This window comes from Aythya ferina, assembly GCF_964211825.1.
Source record: "Aythya ferina genome assembly, chromosome: 29".
Classification (NCBI taxonomy): Eukaryota; Metazoa; Chordata; class Aves; order Anseriformes; family Anatidae; genus Aythya; species Aythya ferina.
In genome coordinates, this window is record NC_140326.1 from 624,762 (window position 1) to 644,881 (window position 20,120).

Genomic DNA, 20,120 nt, shown 5'->3' on the forward strand with positions numbered 1-20,120 from the left:
GGCGCTCGCTGCCTCCAGCCACCCGTGGAGGGGATGCTCCTGCACTCCCTGCGTCCTCAGCAGCTCCCCCAAACCCAAGGCACGGGGACAGGATGGAGCAGGAGGGGACGTGGGGCACAGCCCCCCAGCGCCAGCCAGGGCTCGTCCTTGGGCAGGGTCACACACAGCCCCTCAGCAGCGGTGAGCCCGCCGGGTCGGGGACGGCTCCCCGGTATCGACGTCCCCGCTAATGACGGCGGCGTGTGACCGGGGGCAGGAGCAGGCGGCGCGGGGCCATCGACCCGTATCGACCGGCCACGCTCCGCGGCAAGGGCGCGGGGCTGCGCCGAGGGGGCAGGGGGACATCGATGGGTGGTAATTAATGGGAACGAGGCCACGTGCGTGGGGCCGGGGCGCTTGCCGGCCGCGTCCCCCCGCCGGGTGCAGCCGAGCACGGTTATAAATGGCGGCCGGGCGGCCCCCGCGCCAGAGCGGCCGAGGAGCCCCCCGAGCTGGCCCAGGTAAGGCAGCGATGGACACGGTGTCCCCTCAGCCCCGGATGCGCAGGGACGGGGTGAGCAGCGCTGCCCACCTCGCCGTGCCGTGCCAGGGGACGGTGCCAGCACTGCCCCGCTCCAGCCTCATCCCCGCTGCATTTCGCCTCTTCTTGGCCACCAGATCCCCAAGGATCCCAGAGCCGATGGAGCAGGAGCCCACAGCTGAAGACGCTGAGGCCAGGGCACAGCACGTGCGGAGCCCCCAGGTCCTGCCCAGGCGGACCGCGAGGAGCCGCGGCCCCGCTCCGCCTCGTCTCTGCTCTTTCTCTTCCAGGCAGCCGAGCCCCGCGTCCCGTCCGCCTCCATCTGCCCCTGCCTCTGTCTGATATGTTTGATATTAGGTTGTTTTATTGGAAAACCAACTAAATATCAAACATATTCTTACAGCGCCAGGGCCGCCCAGCACCGACTCACCAAGATGCCGCCCGCGCGGGCTCAGCGCTCGCCACCTGTCCCCTGCCCACCCCGGGACGAGCGCGGGGCGAAGGCGCCTGGCCCCGTGCCCACTGCTGGCTCTGCTGCCCTGGGCTGGCGGCTAATTACGGCTCCCGAGGGACGGAGCCAGGGGACACGGCAGGAACCAGGACCCTTTGTGGGCACTGACCCCCCCCTGGCTCCCTCCTGCCCCGCTCAGCCCCCAGCTGGGTGCAGCCGATGTCCCCTGCGGGAGATCCCAGCCGGGCTCGCAGGGCTGGCTCCAAGGAGGCCGATAATCCCCCGGCAGCGTGGGAAGTGCCGAGGAGCTCGCTCCTGCCAATTCCTCCCTGCGCCAGGGGAAATTGCTCCTCCGGATGCCAACAGCATCCTCAGCCTCGCGGCTGGGCACCAGCGTGGCCAGCGGGGACTCAGCGGGCTCCTGGGGGGCTCGGCTCCCCCCGCTGCTCCCCGCGGAGCCAAACAATGTGGGCTGGGGGCTGCTGCTAAGCTCCTGCGCCTAAAATAGCAGCGGGCTGAGCTCGCCCTTTGCCACGCCGCCCCCAGGCACGGATAAATGTCAGCCTGGGGTGCCTGGTGACACTGGTGACATGGACGGCCTGAGCCCCCGCTTGGGTGCGAGTGGGGGGGGGCTTCAGTTTTGGTGCCACGAGGACCTGGGTCGGTGCCTCCCCAGCGTGTCCCGGGGGCCGTGGAGCGGTGGCACCCACTCTGCGGGTGCCCAGCAGTGCCACCGACCCCCAGAGGCTGCCAGGCTGGGGATCCGAGCCCCCCAGCCCCCCCTGCCCACCCCAGCGGTGCCAGCACACACGCAGGGGGTGCCCGGCGGGGTGGGACACGGTGTCCCTGTGCCTCCAGCCAGGGTGTCCCCTTGCACAGGGGGGCGGGCAGCCAGGACAATGCGGGACCCCCTGCTCACCGACCTGCCGCTGCTTTTTATAACTGCCCCAGCTGTCCTGCAGGAGCCCAAATAAGGCCGCGGCCGCCTGGACCCCCCCACGCCAGACAATGGGTCCCGAGCAGAGACTTTTTGGGAGCGCGGGGAGGCGGCTCGGCCCAAGAAAGGCAAAGCCCCCGCGCCCAGCGGGCAGGGGCGCGCTGATAAACCGGGCGGCGGGGCGGCGGGCAGCAGTGCCACCCCGCCTGCCCCTGCCCGCCCCGCTGCCCGCCGCAGCCCCCCCGAGCACCGCCAGCGATGGAGGCCATCAAGAAGAAGATGCAGATGCTGAAGCTGGACAAGGAGAACGCCCTGGATCGGGCGGAGCAGGCGGAGGCCGAGCAGAAGCAGGCGGAGGAGCGGAGCAAGCAGGTGGGACGGGTGGCAGGAGCACGGGGAGGGGAGCGGGTGGGGGTTGTCCCCGAGCTGCCCCACGGAGCCCTGCCGGACCCATCACGGCGTGGGAAAGGGGCCCAGGGTGCGAGGGATGCTCCGCGGAGCTGAGCCATCCAGGCTGGGGCTTTGTGGGGAAATCCAGAGCGATAAAAACCCCCGGGCAGGGGTCAGGGGCATGCCGTGGGGCAGTGCTGCTCATGGCAGCCCCGTTGTGGGCTGCCCACGGCTCAGCCCCCACCAGTTTGGGTGATGTGGGGCCGGGAGGGAGCCTGAGGGGCAGAGCTGGTCCGGGAGGAGGGAGAGAAGTAGGGCAATGTCTGCCATGGGCTGGGAGCTGGTGCCCTGCGGGGGTCCCGGGGGTGTCCGCCTGGGGTGACGGCCGCTGCCCTTCCAGCTGGAGGATGAGCTGGCCGCCATGCAGAAGAAGCTGAAGGGGACGGAGGACGAGCTGGACAAGTACTCCGAGGCCCTGAAAGACGCCCAGGAGAAGCTGGAGCTGGCGGAGAAGAAGGCGGCGGACGTACGTATGGGGGGCAGGGGGCTGAGCGGGGGGCTTGGATGGCAGCCTCCCCACAGAGCTCGGCCCTCCCCACGGCCCCGGGGATGGAGGATGGTCCCCAAAGCAGGGCAGGGGGCCAGGACAGAGCCGCAGGGAGCTGGGAGGAAGCTGGCAAGGGGCTGGCGGCCACCAGCAGCCCCTGGAGCATGGGGTCAGCGCCCGGCCCCGCAGAGCTCTGAGTCACGGCTGCCGGCGGAGGAGCCAAACTCCAAAGAAGGACGGAGCCGCTCGTCCCCCCCCGGGGGCAGGCGGGGGCCGCGTGGGCAGCGCGACAACTGCACAGCCCTGCTATTGTTGGCCGCCCTTTCCAGGAAAACAATGGCGCGAGCGGTGCAGGGTTTCGCCGCCCGGCCGCTCTCCTGGCAGCCACGTGGCGCGATGTCCCCGTTTGTCACCTGCGGGGCTCTGGTGGCCAGAGGGGCCGGCACCCTCCGGCACCCGGGGGGTCGAGCACCCGCGGGCTCCTCGCTGGGAAGACGCAGATCTCATGCAGTGCAATGGGGAAGAACCCCAAGCTGCGGTGCCTGGGCTTGCTTTGCTGGGCTGTCCCAGCTCCAGTTATCGTAACCAGGACCTCTGAGCCCTCCCCGACCCCCCAGGAGGTTCGACAGCCCCGTGGCTTTGCTGTCCCAGCTCGGGAAGGTGCTCGGCACACCGGGCACTGCACTGCCTGCGCTCACCGGGGCTCCTGGAGCCCTGTCCCTCCTCGCACCCTTCACCCTTCCCTTTGCTGCCCTCCCACCCCCTCTCCCCGCAGCTTTCCTGCCCGTCTCCATTGCCGTGGCACCGAGGACCACGTCCCTGCTCGCTTTGCATCCCGTTTGCCCCATCCCAGCTGCCCTACAGCCCATGGGGGCAGAGCGGGGGCTGCGGCCGTGCCGAGCTCCCGGCTGCTCCCAGCTCCCCGGGGAGCGGACGCTGCCAGCCGCAGGCAGCGCTCACACGTGGGCGCAGGGTCGGGCCCTTTTCGCTCGCCAGCTCGTCCCAGGGGACCGTGCCCGGGCTCCCGGCCGGCCAAGCACGTGCAGGGCACACGCGAGCCCTCCCTACGTGCCCCTGGGACTCGGAGGAGGTGGCGGAGGCTGCTCCACGTCCCCGTGTCCCCACCAGGCTCCGTGTTCCGCTTCCACTCCCCTCTCCACCGCCCCACAGCCTCGCTGCGAGCGCAGCCCCGGGGCTCGGCCGTGTTTTTATCACGCGTTTTGTGCCCTGACCCCAAACTGGAGAGTTTTACCCCGGGGCTGGCACCGTCGCAGCACTGGATTTTGGCACACAGCGGGGCAGGAGCGAGGTAGCAGCACAGAAGGGAGCAGGAAATGTTTTTTTTTCGGCCCATTTTTGGGGTGACGCTCGGCCCCGCTGGCAGCGGCTGGGGGTTCGGAGCCAGGCACCTCGGGCGACCCCGAGGATGGGAAGCCGGTGACCGGGGAGGGGGGCCGCGGGGTGAGCTCAGCCCCCGGGAATGCGCAGCCGCCGGCCCGGCCGTGCCCGTATAAGGCCCGCGGGGCTGCGGCACGGCCCCGGTGCTCATGGCCCCGGTGCTCAGCCGTGGGACACCGGGGGCTGTGGGGGCCGCGTGGGGCAGGGCTGTGGGGCACAGTCCCCGTGTTCCCAGTCCTGCGTGGGGCTGGCCCCGGTGTCCCCAGGCTGCTGTGGGGCAGGGCCCGGAGCACCGAGGCCGGTGTGGGCCGTGCCGGTGCCCCCGGTACCGTGCGTGGCAGGGCCCGGTGCCCCCGGTTCCCCTTGGGACAGGGCCTGGGCCCGGTGGGGGCCGTGCCCGGTGGCCCTGCTGCTTGGGGAGGTGCCTCGGTCCCCCGGGGGCTGTCCCTGGTGTCCCCGGGGGGCACATCCTGGGTCTGCAGGGGGCTGTGCCCGGTGCCACCGGTACCCCGGGAGCTGTCCTGGGTATTCCTGCTCCCGGTGGGGGCTGTACCCGGTGCTCCCGGTGCCCCCGGTCCCGGTGGGGCAGATCCCGGTCCCGGTTCCCCCCGGTCCAGTAGGGGGCTGTGCCCGATGCCCACACCCCCGGTGCCCCCGGTCCCGGTGCCCCCGGTCCCGGTCCCGGTGGGGGCCACGCCCGGTGCTCCCGGTCCCGCTGGGGCAGATCCCAGTCCCGGTGCCCCCGGTCCCGGTGGTGCCCCCCCCCCGGTACCCCCCCCCGGTGCCCCCTCCCTCCCGGTGCCCCCGGTCTCCACGGCAACACCGGTGTTGGGGGGGGGGGAAGGGGAGGGGGCGGGGCGTGGCCGGGGCGTGGCGCATCCGGACCGGGGCGGCGGGGGGGTGCGGGGCGGAAGTGACGTCACGGCCGGGGCGGCGGGGCCGGGGCGGCGGGTTCCGGTAGCGCAGGGCGGGGCGGGCAGCGGCCGGGACCATGGCGGGGGCCACCACGATCGAGGCGGTGAAGCGCAAGATCCAGGTGCTGCAGCAGCAGGCGGACGACGCCGAGGAGCGGGCGGACCGCCTGCAGCGGGAGGTGGAGGCCGAGCGCCGCAACCGGGAGCAGGTACCGGGACAAACCGGGACGAACCGGGACCGAACTGGGACCGAACTGGGACAAACCGGGACCGAACCGGGATCGAACCGGAACGTGAAGGGGGCGGCGTGCGCCGGGCCCTGCGAGCTGCCCGCGGGGTGGGGGGCGGCGGGGGGAGCCCCCTCCCGGTGCCCCCTCCCGGTGCTGCCGCGCCCCGGGGCTCGGTACCGGGAGCGCCCCCGGGGCTCCCGGTGTTTTTTTTTTTTTTGGGGGGGGGGAGGGGGGGGTTCGGCCGCCGGTCTCGTTGTTGTTGGGGAGGGGTGCGGGGGGTTTGGTCCCGGTGTGGTAGGAGCCGTGGGGGCCCCTCCCCGGTACCGGGTCCCGGGGGGAGCCGCGGGGGGCTCCCGGTGTGTGTGGGGGGGCGGCCCGGGCATCTCGGGGAGCGGGGGCAGGGCTCGGCGGGGCGATCCCGGGCACCGAATGGGGCTGGGGGGGGTGGGGGGGGCATCACGGGGCGGTGCCCTCCCCCCTTTTTTCCCCCCCCGGTCGCGTCCCGGTACCGCGGGTGGTGGCTGGGGTTGGGGGGGGGGGTGAGCATCCGCGCTGCGTGTGCCAATTCTGCCGGTTCTGCCCCAAAACTGCGGCTTTTCCGCCCCGAGGGCCCAGCCCTGCCGGGCCCGGGCCTCCCGCACCGGGGAGAATCCCTGCTCCCGGTACCGGGGTCCCGAGGGATTTCCCAGCCCCGGTTTCTGGGCTCGGGAAGCGGCGCCGAGCCCGGTGCTGAGCCCGGTGCCGGTTCCCTGCGTCCCCCTGGCTCGGGGCTTCCTCCCCCGAGGATCCCCCAAGGTGCTGGTGGGCAGGGGGCTGCCTGGGGGCGTCCCCGCCGTGTGCAGGGGGCAGAGGGGAAGGATCCGAAGGATCAGGCCCCTGGCAGCCCCCCAGCGGGGCCGAGCAGCTCCTGGCAGCCGGGGCTTTTCGGGGAGGGTTTGGTGCTGCCCGCAGGAAGCCGGGGCTGGGCGGTGAGGTCGAGGAGGGCAGGAAGCAGAGGGCTGCTGTGCCTCCGGCCCCTGGGGGCAGGACGAGGCTCGGCCTGACAGCTCGCTGCCTCTTTAGGAGGCAAAATGTGTGTGTGTGTGTGTGCCAGGCAGCCTCCTCCCCAGCGCTGCTCGGCGTTATCGTTTTGTTCCTCCTCGAGCAGACCACTTCCTCCTCCTCCTCCTCCTCCGGAGGGATGTGCTGGTGCTGGCTGCTCGCCGGGGCCCAGCCGCCCCTGTGGCAGGCTGCCGGCTCCTCCGAGCCTCGCGGTGCCGCGGGTTTCCGCGGGGAAGAGCTCGGCAGCCTCTCCCCGGCCCGAGCGTGGTTTGTGTCAGGCCCCGTTCCAACACTGGCCTCTTTCATCGCGCTGCTCCTCCTTCCTTGGGCATCGGCGGGCTCGCTTCGAGGCAGCGCGTCCTCGCGGGCTGCTTTGTCGCAAGCGGCTGGGATATTTCACACACGCCCGGCATGTGCCCGCGTGCTGGCCTCTGGTGGATCACTGTGCTGCTCTGAGACAGGCACAGTGCTCTCCACCTCTGCAGCGGTGTGGAAATCCTGCTGGAGGGGATGCCGGCTTCTTCTGGGGTGGCCGAGATGGGGTGTGGGTGTCCCCGGGGCTTTTTGGAGTTTGCTCGGGGCTCGCCACAGACCGATCCTCAGTTGCCTTGTGGCTGGTGGCCATGGGGCTGCAGCAGGGCTGGCTGGGGGTGCGCGACGCCTCCTGACCTCGTGGGTTCGTTAAACCCTCGCTCACTCCTGTAGTCACGCTGCTGGCAACCGCCCGTGGGCTCTCGGCAGCTCGCGACTCCAGAAATGAGGTGGCCGAGGAGCTCTCGGGGCTGGCGGAGGCTTTGGCTCTTGCTGAGGGCTGTGGGTGGATGGCTGGCTCCTCGCAGTCTGAGCCCCGAGCTGCCGGCGCTGCAGCCAGCGGCTGAGCCCGCTGCGGAGCCTGGTCCAGCGGCGGGCAGAGCCCTGAGCCCTGGCAATCACCTCAGGTTGATGAGAGGGCTCGTTCCGAGAAGCGTTCGCGTCCAGATCACACGCGTAAACTGACGCGGTGCTAAATAGCAGCTGTCAGAGGGCGCTGGGATGGGGGATAAACGGGCCTGATGGATGGGCTGGCAGGATTAGAGCAGCTGCGGAGAAGACACATTAGTGTAAGTCATCTGCTTAGTGCTCGTGGCTTAAGCTGTCGTGTCAGCTCGAGCTGACGGGCGAGAAACCTGCGCGGTGACGGCTGCGCAGCCAAACCCCTGCTAGGTGCTGCAAGGCTCAACTTGCAGGCGTCTGGGAGCGCAGGTGTGAAAAATCGGGCAAAGCCCCTCGGCTTCGGCTCGGTTTCCTGCGTGCCGCCGCTGCCCTGCGGGCTGAGTCACCCCTTCCGCTCCCCCCAGGCCGAGGCAGAAGTGGCATCTCTGAACCGCCGCATCCAGCTGGTAGAGGAGGAGTTAGACCGGGCCCAGGAGCGCCTCGCCACGGCTCTGCAGAAGCTGGAGGAGGCAGAGAAGGCTGCGGATGAAAGTGAAAGGTGAGCAAGGGCTGCTGCTGCTCTCGCTCTGAGTCCCAGGCGTGTTCCGGAGGGAGGGCCGGGTGCCTGCTGGGCTTCCTGGAGGGTGGGAAGTGGCCACCACATCAAGGCAGGGTGTGGGAGCCCTGCCTGCTTATGCAGAGCCGCCCAAACAATGCTGCTGCCCTCGGGAATATCGCGGAGCCTGAGGCTAAGGGCGAGGGGTGCTGCCTGCTGCTGCGCACCCCCCCTGGGGGAGAGGGAAGCGGGGCCTGGGGAGCCTTGGGCTGGTGAAGGGCGCTGCTGGGGCTCGGGGCTTCTTCCTGCTGCTTCCTCCCCCCCGGCAGGGAGCTCCTGACCTGGGAATGTGATTTGGAGGGGAGCGGCCCCTTCAGAGCACTTCCAGTTGGCCGCAGCGCTGCGCAGCCGGGCCCAGCTGACGGCCTGCCATGAGGACTTGGCTCCTCCTGCCTCGCGGCCTGGAAAGTGCTTGGCTCGCCCGTGCGGAGTCCCTGCGACATCCTGACTCGTGCTCAGCGGCGTTTCTCATGGCCCAGGAGCCCAATGAGCTGCTGGAGCAATGCTCCGAGGAGCAGTTAGCCCTGGGCAGGCGAGGTTGCTGCGTTTCCCTCAGCCCAGCAGCGTCTGCTCTCTGCGCTGTCCTCTGCGCCCGGCGCTGTCCTGGCTTGTGTGGCACCGTTTCATACATCACCCCTTGCTGCGCTTGCTTTTTTTTTTTGGGCAGAGGCATGAAAGTCATCGAAAACAGAGCTCTGAAGGATGAGGAGAAAATGGAGCTGCAGGAGATCCAGCTCAAGGAAGCCAAGCACATTGCGGAGGAGGCGGACAGGAAGTACGAGGAGGTGAGGCTGCGATGCTCTGGGATAGCTGCCCCTGGCCAGGAGCGGTGCCTCCTCTTCCTGCAGACGTGGTGCGGGGAGATCCCGGCCCTCTGAGCTTCATCACCATTTCCCCAGCCGGAGGAACTCTGGCGGCAGCAGTGACTCCTGCAGGCGTTCCCTTTCCTGCCTCGCACAACCTAGCAGTGCGAAAATCTTCCTTGCTCTGAGCTCTGGTTCTGCCCCCCAGGTTGCCCGGAAATTGGTGATCATAGAAGGAGACCTGGAGCGCACCGAGGAGAGAGCTGAGCTTGCAGAGTCGTGAGTAATCTGCTCACGTGTGGCTGGCATGTCTACCTGCGCATGGAACTAACACTACCGGCATTTCTAACCTTGTTACACAAGGCCTGAAGTACAGGGGGGGCTTAGAGCTCCAGGTCACAGAGTCGGGAGCGTTCTCCTGCTCGGAGCAGGATGCGATGCACCGGGGATGTGAGTTTGTGTCCGTCACAATCAGCATGGCTCGCAGCGGGGCTGTTCCACCTCCTTGGTGGCAAGGTCAGAGAATCCTCCCCTGCTCGGTTTTCCCCAGCACTGCTCCCGAGTGTGGTCACTGGCTCCCTGCACACCGCTACGGGGCACACGAGCGCACGGTGCTTGTCCCAAAAGGGCCGAGGCCTCCCGTGAAGCAGCACGCAGGATGTCCAAGAGCAGAGTTGGTGCCGGGGCTGCTCTGTGGCCTTGAGTTATTTTCAGTAACCACTGCAGACGTGAGCGCTGCTGCTCAGCAAGCTAAACAACTTCTGCTTGGAGCAGAGACACCGGCCGTGTGGTTTGGGCTCCTTTCACGTCTCTGGATGCTCGAGCAGGTCCTCGAGGAGCTGCTCAGGGCCTTTCTGTACCGTGGGCCTTGTCTAACAAAGCTAGCATGCGTGCAGCTGTAGCACTGTGCTTCCTGCCCAGACATGCATGTCGTGACCATGACTTCTTTGTGTTTTTCCCCTGCCCCCTTTTTTGCTCTGCGGTATTGTGTTATCGGTGCTCCTTTTGACCCTTGCCCCCACCTGGCTTGTGCCATCATGCGACCGTCACTAACAGTCGTGTCCGGGAGCTGCAGGAGCAGATCAGAGTGATGGACCAGAACTTGAAGTGTCTGTCTGTTGCCGAAGAAAAGGTACTAACCGTTCCCTTCTCGACCCATTAAACCAGAACTCCTGTGGTCTTCTCGCTACGCTCCTTCCCTCCGCTTCACTGCGTCTTTCTCTCCTGGAATGTTCTGTCCTCTCTGCTCCTGTCTGAGTGGTGGCAGCTGTCCGTCTGTCCGCCAGAACAGCTTCCCTCCTTACAGCAAACCCGACGTGTGGCTGCTACGTGAAGGTGCTAGGTCTGGCAGTCTGTGGCCGTGTCTCAGCCGCTCAGCCCGGTGCCCTTTGCGCGTGCTGGCGGAGTATCTAAACTCTGACCTTGGAGGCTGGAAGGGAGCTTGCTTTCTGCAGAAGTGCTCCAAAGCAGGGTCCCATCCAGTCTGATCACAGACCGCCTCCTAAAGAACTCCCTGGTCTCCCCTGCACATGGATTCACTTCTCCTCTCTCCTGTCTTTCCCTCCCACTTTCTTTTCCTTTTTTCTCTCCCCTCTTTCTTTACAAAACCCCACAGTAAATGTTCCGAGCTGGAGGAGGAGCTGAAGAATGTCACCAACAATCTCAAGTCTCTTGAGGCTCAGGCTGAGAAGGTAGGGCTGCTTTTCAAAGGGCCAGAAACATTTCTGTTTTGCTAGAAGGGGCACCCACTGGGATGGAAAGCGGAGCACCCACTGGGATGGAAATAATGCCACTTTGCAGCCTTAAGCAGCAAGGAGAGCTAACGGAGCTCAGCGCAGGGCTGCTGCTGCCTGTAGGAGCTGGGAGTGCGGGAAGCCTGCCTGCCCTGCCCTGCCTTGGGGCAGACTTGAGCAGCCGAGAGATGTTTATGCTGCTGGGAGGAGAATTTTTCTGTGCCCGAGTTTCTGTGCCACGTGCATGGTGTGGGACTTGCTGTCTGACCCGGTCCTCCTGGAGCAGGGTAGGGGTGTGAATAAGTTGGAAGTCCGTGGGCACGTGCAGCACAGCGAGGAGTTGAAGCCTCCCTTTGTAGCCGTGGCTCTCTGGAGTGGGAGATGCAGGGGGGCTGCTGCTGGTCGCTGACACCTCTCCTTTTCCACAGTACTCTCAAAAAGAGGATAAATACGAAGAAGAGATCAAGATCCTGACTGATAAACTCAAAGAGGTGAGTGACCGTGTCGGGATGGCCTCGATTTGGTCAGTGGGAGCACCCTCGGGCGGTTGCTTCTGGGGCCCCTTGTACCCCCAAGCTGTTGCTGACCGACCCGCTCCTGTCTGGCAGGCGGAGACCCGTGCTGAATTCGCCGAGCGGTCTGTGGCCAAGCTGGAGAAGACCATCGATGATTTGGAAGGTACGTGCTGGGGATGGGGAGCCAAAGGCTTTGTGGTGATGAGCTGGGGAAGGAGAGCTCCTTGGTACTGGGAGCAAAGCCTGGCTCAGCCTCAGGGGTGAGGCCGGTGCCTCTTAGACTCCGGGGCTGTGCCCTGTGCATCTGCTGGAAACAATTCCCTGGCCGTGCTGCGGCAGCCCCCGAGCTTTTGATCCGAGCACCTTGCCGTGTCTGACTGATAGGACAGATAGCACGGCTGCTTGCCTTGGTCGTGATGTCCTCGGGAGCGTAACTGGATTCCTGGGCTCCAGCTTAACCCAATTTGAGGAGTGGCATAGGAAAAAAAAACAAACATGAACTCCCCAGGAATTGGTTGCGATTACATACCTGTGTGTGGAATCCCATGCACGTGGCTGTCTGCAGACAGCGTTACTGCAGTCAGTGGGGCACGAACCAGCCCCGGGAAGAGTCAGACGCCCCAGCATCGGTTCAAGATAAAGTCACCAGAAGTCCCACCCGTGCAGTGTGGTGGTCGGCCTGGGGCGAGGCCGGGCTCCTTTCCTCCTCCTGCTTTCACAGAACTTCAGGAGCACTCCCGAGGCTTGCTGTTACAGTCCTAACTCTCCCCGAGCCACGGAAGGAGAAGGCTCCACGTGCCTGCCTTAGTTTTGGGGCTGTGGCTGGATTCTTTCAGAGATAGCTGTGGCTAGGGCGGCTGCGCTGGCACGCCAGAGCTCTTCCAGGCCTCCTGCCCCAACCACAGCATGTGCCTTAGTGGTCGCTTAGTGCCAGGTCTTGGAGATTCAAAGCCACATCCTACAGGCTGGAGTCACTCAGGAGTTTTATCTAGAAATAGCAGCGGTGTCAGCTGAGCCGTTCCAGAACTGCAGCCAAGCAGCAATCTGAGCCACCTCATGATCTGGGAGAACCGCAAAAGCTCCGAGTCCCTGCGTGCTGCCCCTGATCGGGAGAGTTGGCTCCTGTCTCCGGCCTTGCTGTGGAAGTGACCTAGTTTATGACAACTGACAGAGTTCTCTGGGCTCCGCGAAGCAGTTAACAACATTTCCAGCTGTATCGCAGCCTAGGCAGCCAGTGCTGGGAGGAGCCCGTGCCAGCGCTGTGCAGTGCTAAAGGAGTGCATCAGTGCGAGTTTCAAGGCTGCCTCCTCCACGGGAAGGTGGGTGATTGCCAGTCTGCCCCATTATCTGATGGAGAACGCAGGTGTGGCCCGTCTGCTCGGCGTATCCTGCTGAGCTGTGTATGCTCCTAATGGGAATTCCCTCTGATGCTCAGGACTATTACTTAACTGACTTCTCCCAAACAGGTTTTTATATTGAAACCGAAGGTGAGAACAAAGCGCCTCCATCGATCCGTGCCTGCCTTAGGTGTCGCAATCACCTCCCCAAGTGGAGTTGCCCTCCCTGGTACTCCTCCTGCCCGTGGTTCTTGCTAAGCTAGCCGGCAGCTTGTTCTCACGGGCTGGTGGGGCTGGAGCTCTCGGCTCGGCTCCCCTCGGAGCTGGCTCGGAGTCCCGGAGGGCCCTGGCCGGTCAGGCTGCCCTGGGGCTGTCTGAAACCTCCCATCCATTGCTCAGGAGCGACCAGAGTCCAACAGTCGTGGTGGCTCCACATCTGACTTCATTTTCTTCTGTTCACAAATCCCACACTGCTTTTCCTGCCCCAGGGTGTTGGAAGAACTCCTCTGCCTTCCCTCATTGTTTCCCTTTTGTTCTCCTCCTAAACCTCTTCTAGATGAGCTCTATGCCCAGAAACTGAAGTACAAAGCAATTAGTGAGGAACTGGACCACGCCCTGAATGACATGACTTCCATGTAAATATGAGCTGGCTGGTGTTTGCCTCTCGCTTCAGCAGGCTAGACCGCCGGAGCTTGCTTGGTTTGCTGTGATTTTCATAGCCGGAGAATCAATGGCACTGTGTTGTCTAGGTTACTTCTACAGATCTCTGCCTCTCGGATCGAGGCTTCCCTGCAGCATGCTGCGTTCTAACTCCAGGGCCTTGTGAGCTGCATGTGTAACACCAAGTGCTGTGCTGGCCTGGCAGAGTTCGGACCTGAACTCCAGTGCAATTCCCAGCCCCGCTGGGAAGGGCTTAATGTGCCTTCGTTGCCTGCTGGAGCCACTGGGCCACGGTCTCGGGATTCTTCCTGGGAGTGGCCGTGGGCAGTGCTCAAGCAGATGCCTCAGGAATTGCCCTAACAGGCTTGAGACGGGCTGGATCGTGAAGTGATCTGTGGAAGTAGCTGACCTCGCGTTCCTGCAACTTTGCTACTTGGCTTCTTGTTGAGACTGGCGGTGGGTTCTGCTAACAGCTGCTCTGCACAGTCCTTACCACTAACCCAGGAGAGGCCAGGTACTTGCGCTGCAGAGAAGAGCCTTAACGCTAGCGTTCCAAAGCGCCCTGAGCAGTTTGCCGTGCACAAACACTGAAGTTTCTCTTAAAACTAGTGTCTCCTTCTGTTTCACACAGATAAGTCTTGCGATTCCAAACGCCACTTTGGATTTGCCTCTCTGCTTGGTGGCTTGTTCTGCATCTGCACCCTGCACTCGTGCTCTCCTCATCTCACTCTGAATTCCAGTACCTTTTTCCAGTTACTGTGCACAGGGCATCCCTGGGAATGAGCGCTGTACAGACTCTGAAGCTTGACAGCAGCAGCAGCCCCCAGTTATGCTGCACTTGCTCCTAAACAAAGCTCCCTCTGTTTGACCCGATGTGCCAGACACTGCCGTGCTCTGAGGGGCTGCCCTTTTCAATGTCTGGGTGTAGCTGGGAGTATGTTGTTCTCATCTGCATATCTTGTGTAGAGCTATAAAGCTCCTTTTGTATTTCTCCTGCCTCTTGCTTGAGCATGATGTCACCTTTTTTAAGGAAAAACAACCCTTGTATAAACTGAATGGAACGGCTGGTGCTGCTGAGAAATGGGTTTCTAGTGACCACTTGCTGCTTTAGAGTAACTGTTGCGATGTTGCCTTCAAACCAGTGTAACCGTACCCATGCTGGTGGAATACACAGACTGCATTAATGCACGAGGTTTTCCCCTTTGGGTGTCTTATTGGCTCACAGATGTGCATCAAACGCTGCCTCGGTGCACGGCACGCTCTGTAGGTTCGGGCAGGCTGCTGGGGTTTGTAGCAAGAGGTCCTCACGCTGTCTGCTTCAGGGAAATGTTCCTCACCTGCCTGCTCCGGCATTCACTGGCACTGGTTGCCAAACGCTGGCTTGCAGCGGGAAGTCGCCGCACCCGATAGTCACTGAGGGCACTGGCAAGTTGTGAAAGCTAATAAATATTACACAACGCCGGCTGGTTTCCAGCTGGGCAGGGCTGGGTGGGTGCTGTGCCTGTGGGGGGCACATCTGGCTCCTTGCTTCAGGGAGGAGAAGCGCAGGGCTGAGGGCAGCAGGGCCAGGGCGTCCACGCACAGCAGTGCTCCAGCTCCCTGCGTGGGGCTGAGGGTCGCAGGATCCTCCTGGAGCGTGGCCTGCAGCGCTGCACAGAGCTCTGCGGCTGGCAGCAAGCACCTGGCACGTGCCACCGCTGGTTGTTCGGGTACCATAAGCACTGATCAGCCTCGTAACCGCACTGCCTGACAGTGGCTTGTCCGATACTTTTTCCCTCTTGGGTCGGTTCGTCTGCCACAGTGCCCGAAGAGCCCTTCAGGAGTCGAGTTTTGGTGAAATGGGACACCTCCCGTGGTTTCCTCAACCTCAGGTTTGTGTGCACCCTGCTCTCTGCACAAGTGGCACTGGCAGCGAGCGCAGCCTGGACGTGCCGCGCTGCCCCAGCCTGTTCTCACTCTGCCTTCTGCGTCGGGGCTGTCCCCTCTCTGCTGCTCCGGGCAGGGAAGGAGGGAGCACTTGAAGGAATTCCCAAGAGAATAGCTCAGAAAGGTCTGGCAGGTGGTGCTCTGGCTCTTCAGGGCAATAGCTCTGTGCCCCCAAAGCAGGAGTCCTCTCAGTAACCAACCCTGCAGCTGAATTTTGAAGGGGCTGCATCCCGTGGGAGGGGCAGGGGTATCTCACAGCAGTCTGGGCGAGGGGAGGCCTCCAGCCCAGTGTTCTCCTGTTGGCTCTTACCAAGCAGGAGGCAGGATCGCGCTCCCTGCCCTTGTGAAATGGCCTCTGTCCTCGCGGGGTGGTCTCCTCGGCTCGGGGCCGAGCGGGGCGGGTGGCCCCCCGCTGCGTGGTGGTGTCGCAAGCGACCTTCTCGAGGGCTGGGCTCTGGCAGGCCCTTGCCCTGCTCGTCCCGGTGGAACTCCACGCTGGGTGGTGGGTGATGCAACTCCTGCCCTGGGAGGTTTTGAGAGGCTTCTGGTCTGACAGGATCGCTAGGCTTGTGCGGGCTGGTTACCGCGAGCCGGGCTGTTAACCCAGGGGAGCCGTGAGCTCAGATAAGCTGACCAGGAGGCACAGGTCGCGGAGCTCCCCGTGGCCTGTAAGGCTGCCCTGCGGGCTGGGCGAGGAAGGGAGCAGGTCAGATGCTGCAGCGAGCCCCGGCAGCCCTGAGCAAGTGCTCTGTGTGGAGAAGCCATTCCCGAGGTCTCCGGAAGGTCACGCTAATTACCCCAGTCAGTCTGCTCCCTCGTGGGCGGATCGTCAGGTCCCTGGCCGCAGGCAGGAATGCTTGCTTGAAGGCTGGGAGGTGTTGCAGCAGCCTTGAGCTGCTCGTACCTCTGTTGGTGGCAGATCCCTCCCATCCTCTGCTCTTCCAGAGACCCGGGACCAGCCCACGTCGCCTGCTCAGAGCAGGGTCCCTAGCACGAGTAGCCCACGTGCGAGGCAGGCTCTGGTGTAAGCTGGCACCGAGCGCACTTGTCTCCCGCACCACAACTTCTCTACTTGTAGTCAAATTGCAGGGGGCAGAAATTGTCAGCTGCTCTGGTTGTTCCTCGGTGGCTTTAAAGAAGGGCCAGGCAGCATTCCCAGCTCCTGTCCTGCAGCGAGGTGTCACTAAGGCAGGTGCTGGGGGCTGAGGGGAGCTGGGTGAAGGTGGAATAATTCCCTCTCATGTGTGGCTGTCGTGCTGGAGAGACTGAGCTAGGTCTCTGGGGCAGGGAGCTGTGCTTTGGCTGCTCCATGTGAACACTTGAGCGTCCTGAGCCTTATGTAGCCAGGTCTCGCTCAAGAGCAATTAATTCTAGGACAAAAGTAGTGAAGAATAGTGTAACCCCCCCTTCAGAGGGTGCCATGGATTCCTGGGGATCTCAGACCTTTGTAGTAGTACTAAAATCTTGTAACCTTGTAGTACCAGAAGGATTTAAGAAGCTTAAGGCCAGCGAGAGTTGCTGTGCTGTAGGTATTGACTCATCAGGCAACGGCAGCACGCTGTGCATATTGCTTTGGTGTGTGGTGGTTGTTTGTACCAGGCTGGAAGCCCCTGTGTAAGGAATTTTCACTGTGTGGAATGCTCCCAGATACAGGAATGGGAATTGTCAGGCTGGGAGGATGCTGCCCGTGTAGACAGACAAAAACAGATGCTCAATAGGTTCTTGGTTGTGTCTGATGGACTGCAGGGCCGTGGCTGAGAGGCGACCCGAGCTGGGAGAGCATCAGAGCAGTACTCCCTTTCCTCTAGATACCGTCTCCGGTCCTTGTTTAGACGTGGTGGGTTGTTAGTGTGGGATAAAGTCATGTCCTTTGGGTTAGGTAAGATGCTGTCAGTCTCAGTTCTGCTGTCCTTAGATGCCCGTGTCCCTGTTCAGCTGCCTAAAGCCCTCAGTCCTACTGCTGGGTGGTGACGCACCCTGGAAGGTGCTTCTTGGTTCAGCTGCTGTGGGACTTCTTTCTGCAGGGTACTCCCCAGGCCTAAAGCACATCCCAGGTCTCTCTCCCTACCTGGGTACGGTGCAGCCGAGCCTGCAGGCTCCTCTTCTGGTGTTCTTCTCTTCCTTTGCCTTCGCAAGCCCTTGGCAGCACTTCCATTTCTGCCCACACTTTGCTTCCACTGTGATCTTCTGAGCTGAAAAGCAAGTTAGAGTAACACAAACCTTTGTTCTTCCCAGCTTCATCTGTGTAATAGCCTAGACTTGATCTTCAGAGGCACGTGCTATGGAGACAGGTTATTTGATGTGCTCATCTTGGTACCCTACTAACCTTCCCTTTCTCTCTTTTTCTCTCTTCCTCTTGTTTCCCCTAATCCTGTTGCTGCTGCAGAGCGCCTGTACAGCCAGCTTGAGAAAAACCGCCTGCTCTCTAACGAGCTGAAGCTAACGCTGCATGATCTGTGTGACTGAGAAGGGGGCCCTCTAATGCCATTAAACAAGCTTATTGCGACCACCAGTGCTGTGGACCACAGTGAAATCTGATCACTCTTAAGACTGGCAGACTTGCAAATTTTATGCAATTGCTGCTGTTGAATGGGGCAGTTGAATTCATCCTCTAACTTATTTTATTTAAGAGCTCTTTTTATAAAAGGTAACCTGTACGATTGGTGAAGAAACCCTCAGACTTGGCAGTTCTTTGAGCGGTCTCGCCTGGCTCCTCCATGGAACCAGAACTGCTGCACCCTCCAAGAGAGGCGTGGGGTGACATTAGGCTCGTCTGCTAGAAGATGCCTGTCAAGTGCTATGGCTTAATTTACTGTTAGCTGAATGATTATAGGATTTCCTGCTGCATGGAATGATGGCTTCTAACAATAAATGACTGACCTTGTGGTCTAAAACACTGCACACCTGTAGTACTTTCATACAGAGCTGAGTCCTGACCTAGATAGAAGGCTTTGGGGGAAGTAGTCATGCCCGGAGCCTGATCCCAGTGCAGTTGTGGAGTCTCAGGACGGGTTGGGAAGCTCAGGGACGTTTTGAAACCAAGTCCCTGTGTCCATGACATGAAGCTATCTCTTGAGTGCCTGCAGGGAATCGTTAAACACTGCAGTTGCTAGTGCCTTAGGAGGAATGCTTCTTGCTGTGTGTGCAGTGTGCTCTTTCTGACCTTGGGTTGCTGCAGCCCCTCGGCAGTCCCCTTGGGAGCGGGGAGGTGGGGAGCAGCTTTGAGAAACTGCCTGTGCCTAAAGGACGTCTTTCTACAGCCTGTCTATCCAGTGTCCCGGCGCGTGGACTTCTTCAGTGGCCATGGTGGGCTCACCTATGGAGTGAAGCCTACCTAGAGTGCTAGTTGCTGATCTGAGCTCTCCTGGCTTAAGGAACATGTGAGAACCGACTGTGCGAGCTGCCTGTAGTCCTGGGCAGAGTTGTAGCACCTTTGCTCCTACTTGCTCACTGCCTGCTGTTCCCTGAAAACAGCCTCTGCCCCACTGTCCTTGGTTGTCTGCTCCCTGCTGCTAGGTAGTTACGGTCTTGGTGACCAGCTTGGCATCACTCTCCTGTGCTGGGGGGAAGGGGGGCACAATCAATTGGAATTCCAGGGGTTGATTTTCTAAGTGTTTAATCTTCGAGTTGCTCTTGGGTGGCTTGCTGGGCCACTGGGGACTGCTGTCTGAAAGTGTTGAAGCCCTGGCGAAAGCTAGCTGCAATCTGAGGCACCTGCATGCAAAATACTGCCTAGAGCACTAGCTAAAAGTACCTCCTGACCGTGCCAATTCGGAGCACCAGCAGCGCGAGAGACGAGGGCTACAAATGAGCCAGGTAACTTCAGAGCTTCTAGCTGCAGCCAGCCAGGCACCCACGGTCTGAGAACTCGCTACGGCAGCGTGCTGGGAAGGGGCTAGTGCAAGCTTTCTTTGGCGAAGGTTTCTCGCTTGTCTTATGCTGACTTGTAACTCTTTAACTCTTGCTTCCTGCCAGATAAACTGAAATCCACCAAAGAGGAGCATCTCTGCACGCAAAGAATGCTGGACCAGACCCTGCTAGACCTGAATGAAATGTAATGGATCCCTGCCACTGCCTCCGCCACACGATGCCATGGGGGGCCAGCCCAGCCGCTGCTGACCTCTAACCCTTGGGGACCAGGGTTTACTTTCTGTTGCCAACTTGACCAAACACAAATCTGCTATTTCACCTCAGGGTTAAAGGTCATCAGGTTGGGCAGAGCTTCAAACAGCATTATTAAGGGAAATAAACAATGCAATAATGTTTGGGGGAGCATGTTTGAGATGTATACATTTTGTAACTACCTTTTTTTGTAGCAACCATTGTAAACATTCCAAATAACCGAGGCTGGTGAGCAACACTTCAAAAGCTCTTGGCTTTAAACTTTGATATTAACCTTCTGTTAATTAGCTCTGGGCCCCTCTGCTTTAGCAGGGGAGGAAGATGGGTGTGATGGTTCCTGGCTAGGAATGGAGGCCTGTTGGGAAAGCTTCCACTCCAGGAGCTGTTTGCCAAAAGAGCAGTTCAGTTTTCAGCTTTAAGGTAACTCTGTCGTGGAGAAGCAACTTGAGCAAAAGCAGACTTTTTTTCTTTTTAAAGCCAAGCCTATTATCTGAACAATTGAACCTTCCCAGGGGTTGTTTCCCTTCCCTCCCCCCAGTGTTGGCCACTTCCTTTCCCGGTAGGCTTAGAGAAGCCCCGGCCCCTCTAACACATTGCTACACAGGGGTTGAATTTGCCTTCACTAAGTGCTGGTGCACCAAGCTTTATCACTCATCGCTGGGTTAAACTTAACAGCTTACGTACAAAAGTCTTGTTTTCTTTGAAAAGTTCTGCCTACCCTGGGGGAGGGAAGCCGAGGCCTTCCCTCTCCTGGCCAGGAGTGCTCTTAATGTCTTAATAAGGTACAAGCCATCTTGCTGTGCATTGTAGTTTTTGTGAGGCGTGAGTGTGGAGATGTCGTGTGTAGCTTGTGGTTCGAGCATGCTGCTTGGTCGTAGCAGTTCTAGGGGCCAATCTGGAGAAAAGAACCATATCAAGTGTTTTGATACTAAATTGAGAACTTGTATTACTGTCTTTTGAAATAAAAACCGATCCCTCCACGCTGCTGTCCCCTTGCAGTGCTTCAGTGGGTGAAGGGGGGGGGGGGGGGGGGGGCGGGAGGGGCGGTGCCATCTTTTACCTCAGCGC

The 20,120-nt window shown here is 61.7% G+C and overlaps 2 protein-coding genes across 20 annotated transcripts; both read left to right on the forward strand.

Annotated features, from left to right (window-relative positions):
• Nucleotides 1–2,135: 2,135 nt before the first annotated feature.
• Nucleotides 2,136–4,863, forward strand: LOC311425029 (uncharacterized protein; the record flags this gene model as incomplete). The annotated part of the gene is made up of 4 exons (XM_084500501.1): nt 2,136–2,280; nt 2,699–2,828; nt 3,621–3,807; nt 4,833–4,863. Exons 1-4 carry the CDS (start codon nt 2,167–2,169, stop codon nt 4,861–4,863), a joined length of 462 nt encoding a protein of 153 aa, XP_084356627.1. The 5' UTR covers nt 2,136–2,166.
• A 334-nt stretch (nt 4,864–5,197) lies between these two features.
• LOC311424890 (uncharacterized protein) lies at nt 5,198–20,032 on the forward strand. 19 transcript variants are annotated; one of them, XM_084500386.1, is made up of 12 exons: nt 5,198–5,366; nt 7,766–7,899; nt 8,624–8,741; nt 8,968–9,038; nt 9,816–9,891; nt 10,921–10,983; nt 11,101–11,170; nt 12,901–12,979; nt 14,806–14,875; nt 17,166–17,221; nt 18,191–18,310; nt 18,906–20,032. In XM_084500386.1, the coding sequence occupies exons 1-11, from the start codon at nt 5,235–5,237 to the stop codon at nt 18,255–18,257; spliced, it is 936 nt and encodes a 311-aa protein (XP_084356512.1). In that variant the 5' UTR covers nt 5,198–5,234; the 3' UTR covers nt 18,258–18,310; nt 18,906–20,032. The 19 variants fall into 19 exon arrangements, with proteins under 19 accessions (XP_084356512.1, XP_084356510.1, XP_084356511.1 ...); XM_084500384.1 differs by lacking the exon at nt 9,816–9,891 and adding an exon at nt 10,375–10,450; XM_084500385.1 differs by lacking the exon at nt 9,816–9,891 and adding an exon at nt 10,375–10,450 and having other exon boundaries at nt 17,166–17,202.
• The last annotated feature ends 88 nt before the right edge of the window (nt 20,033–20,120 follow it).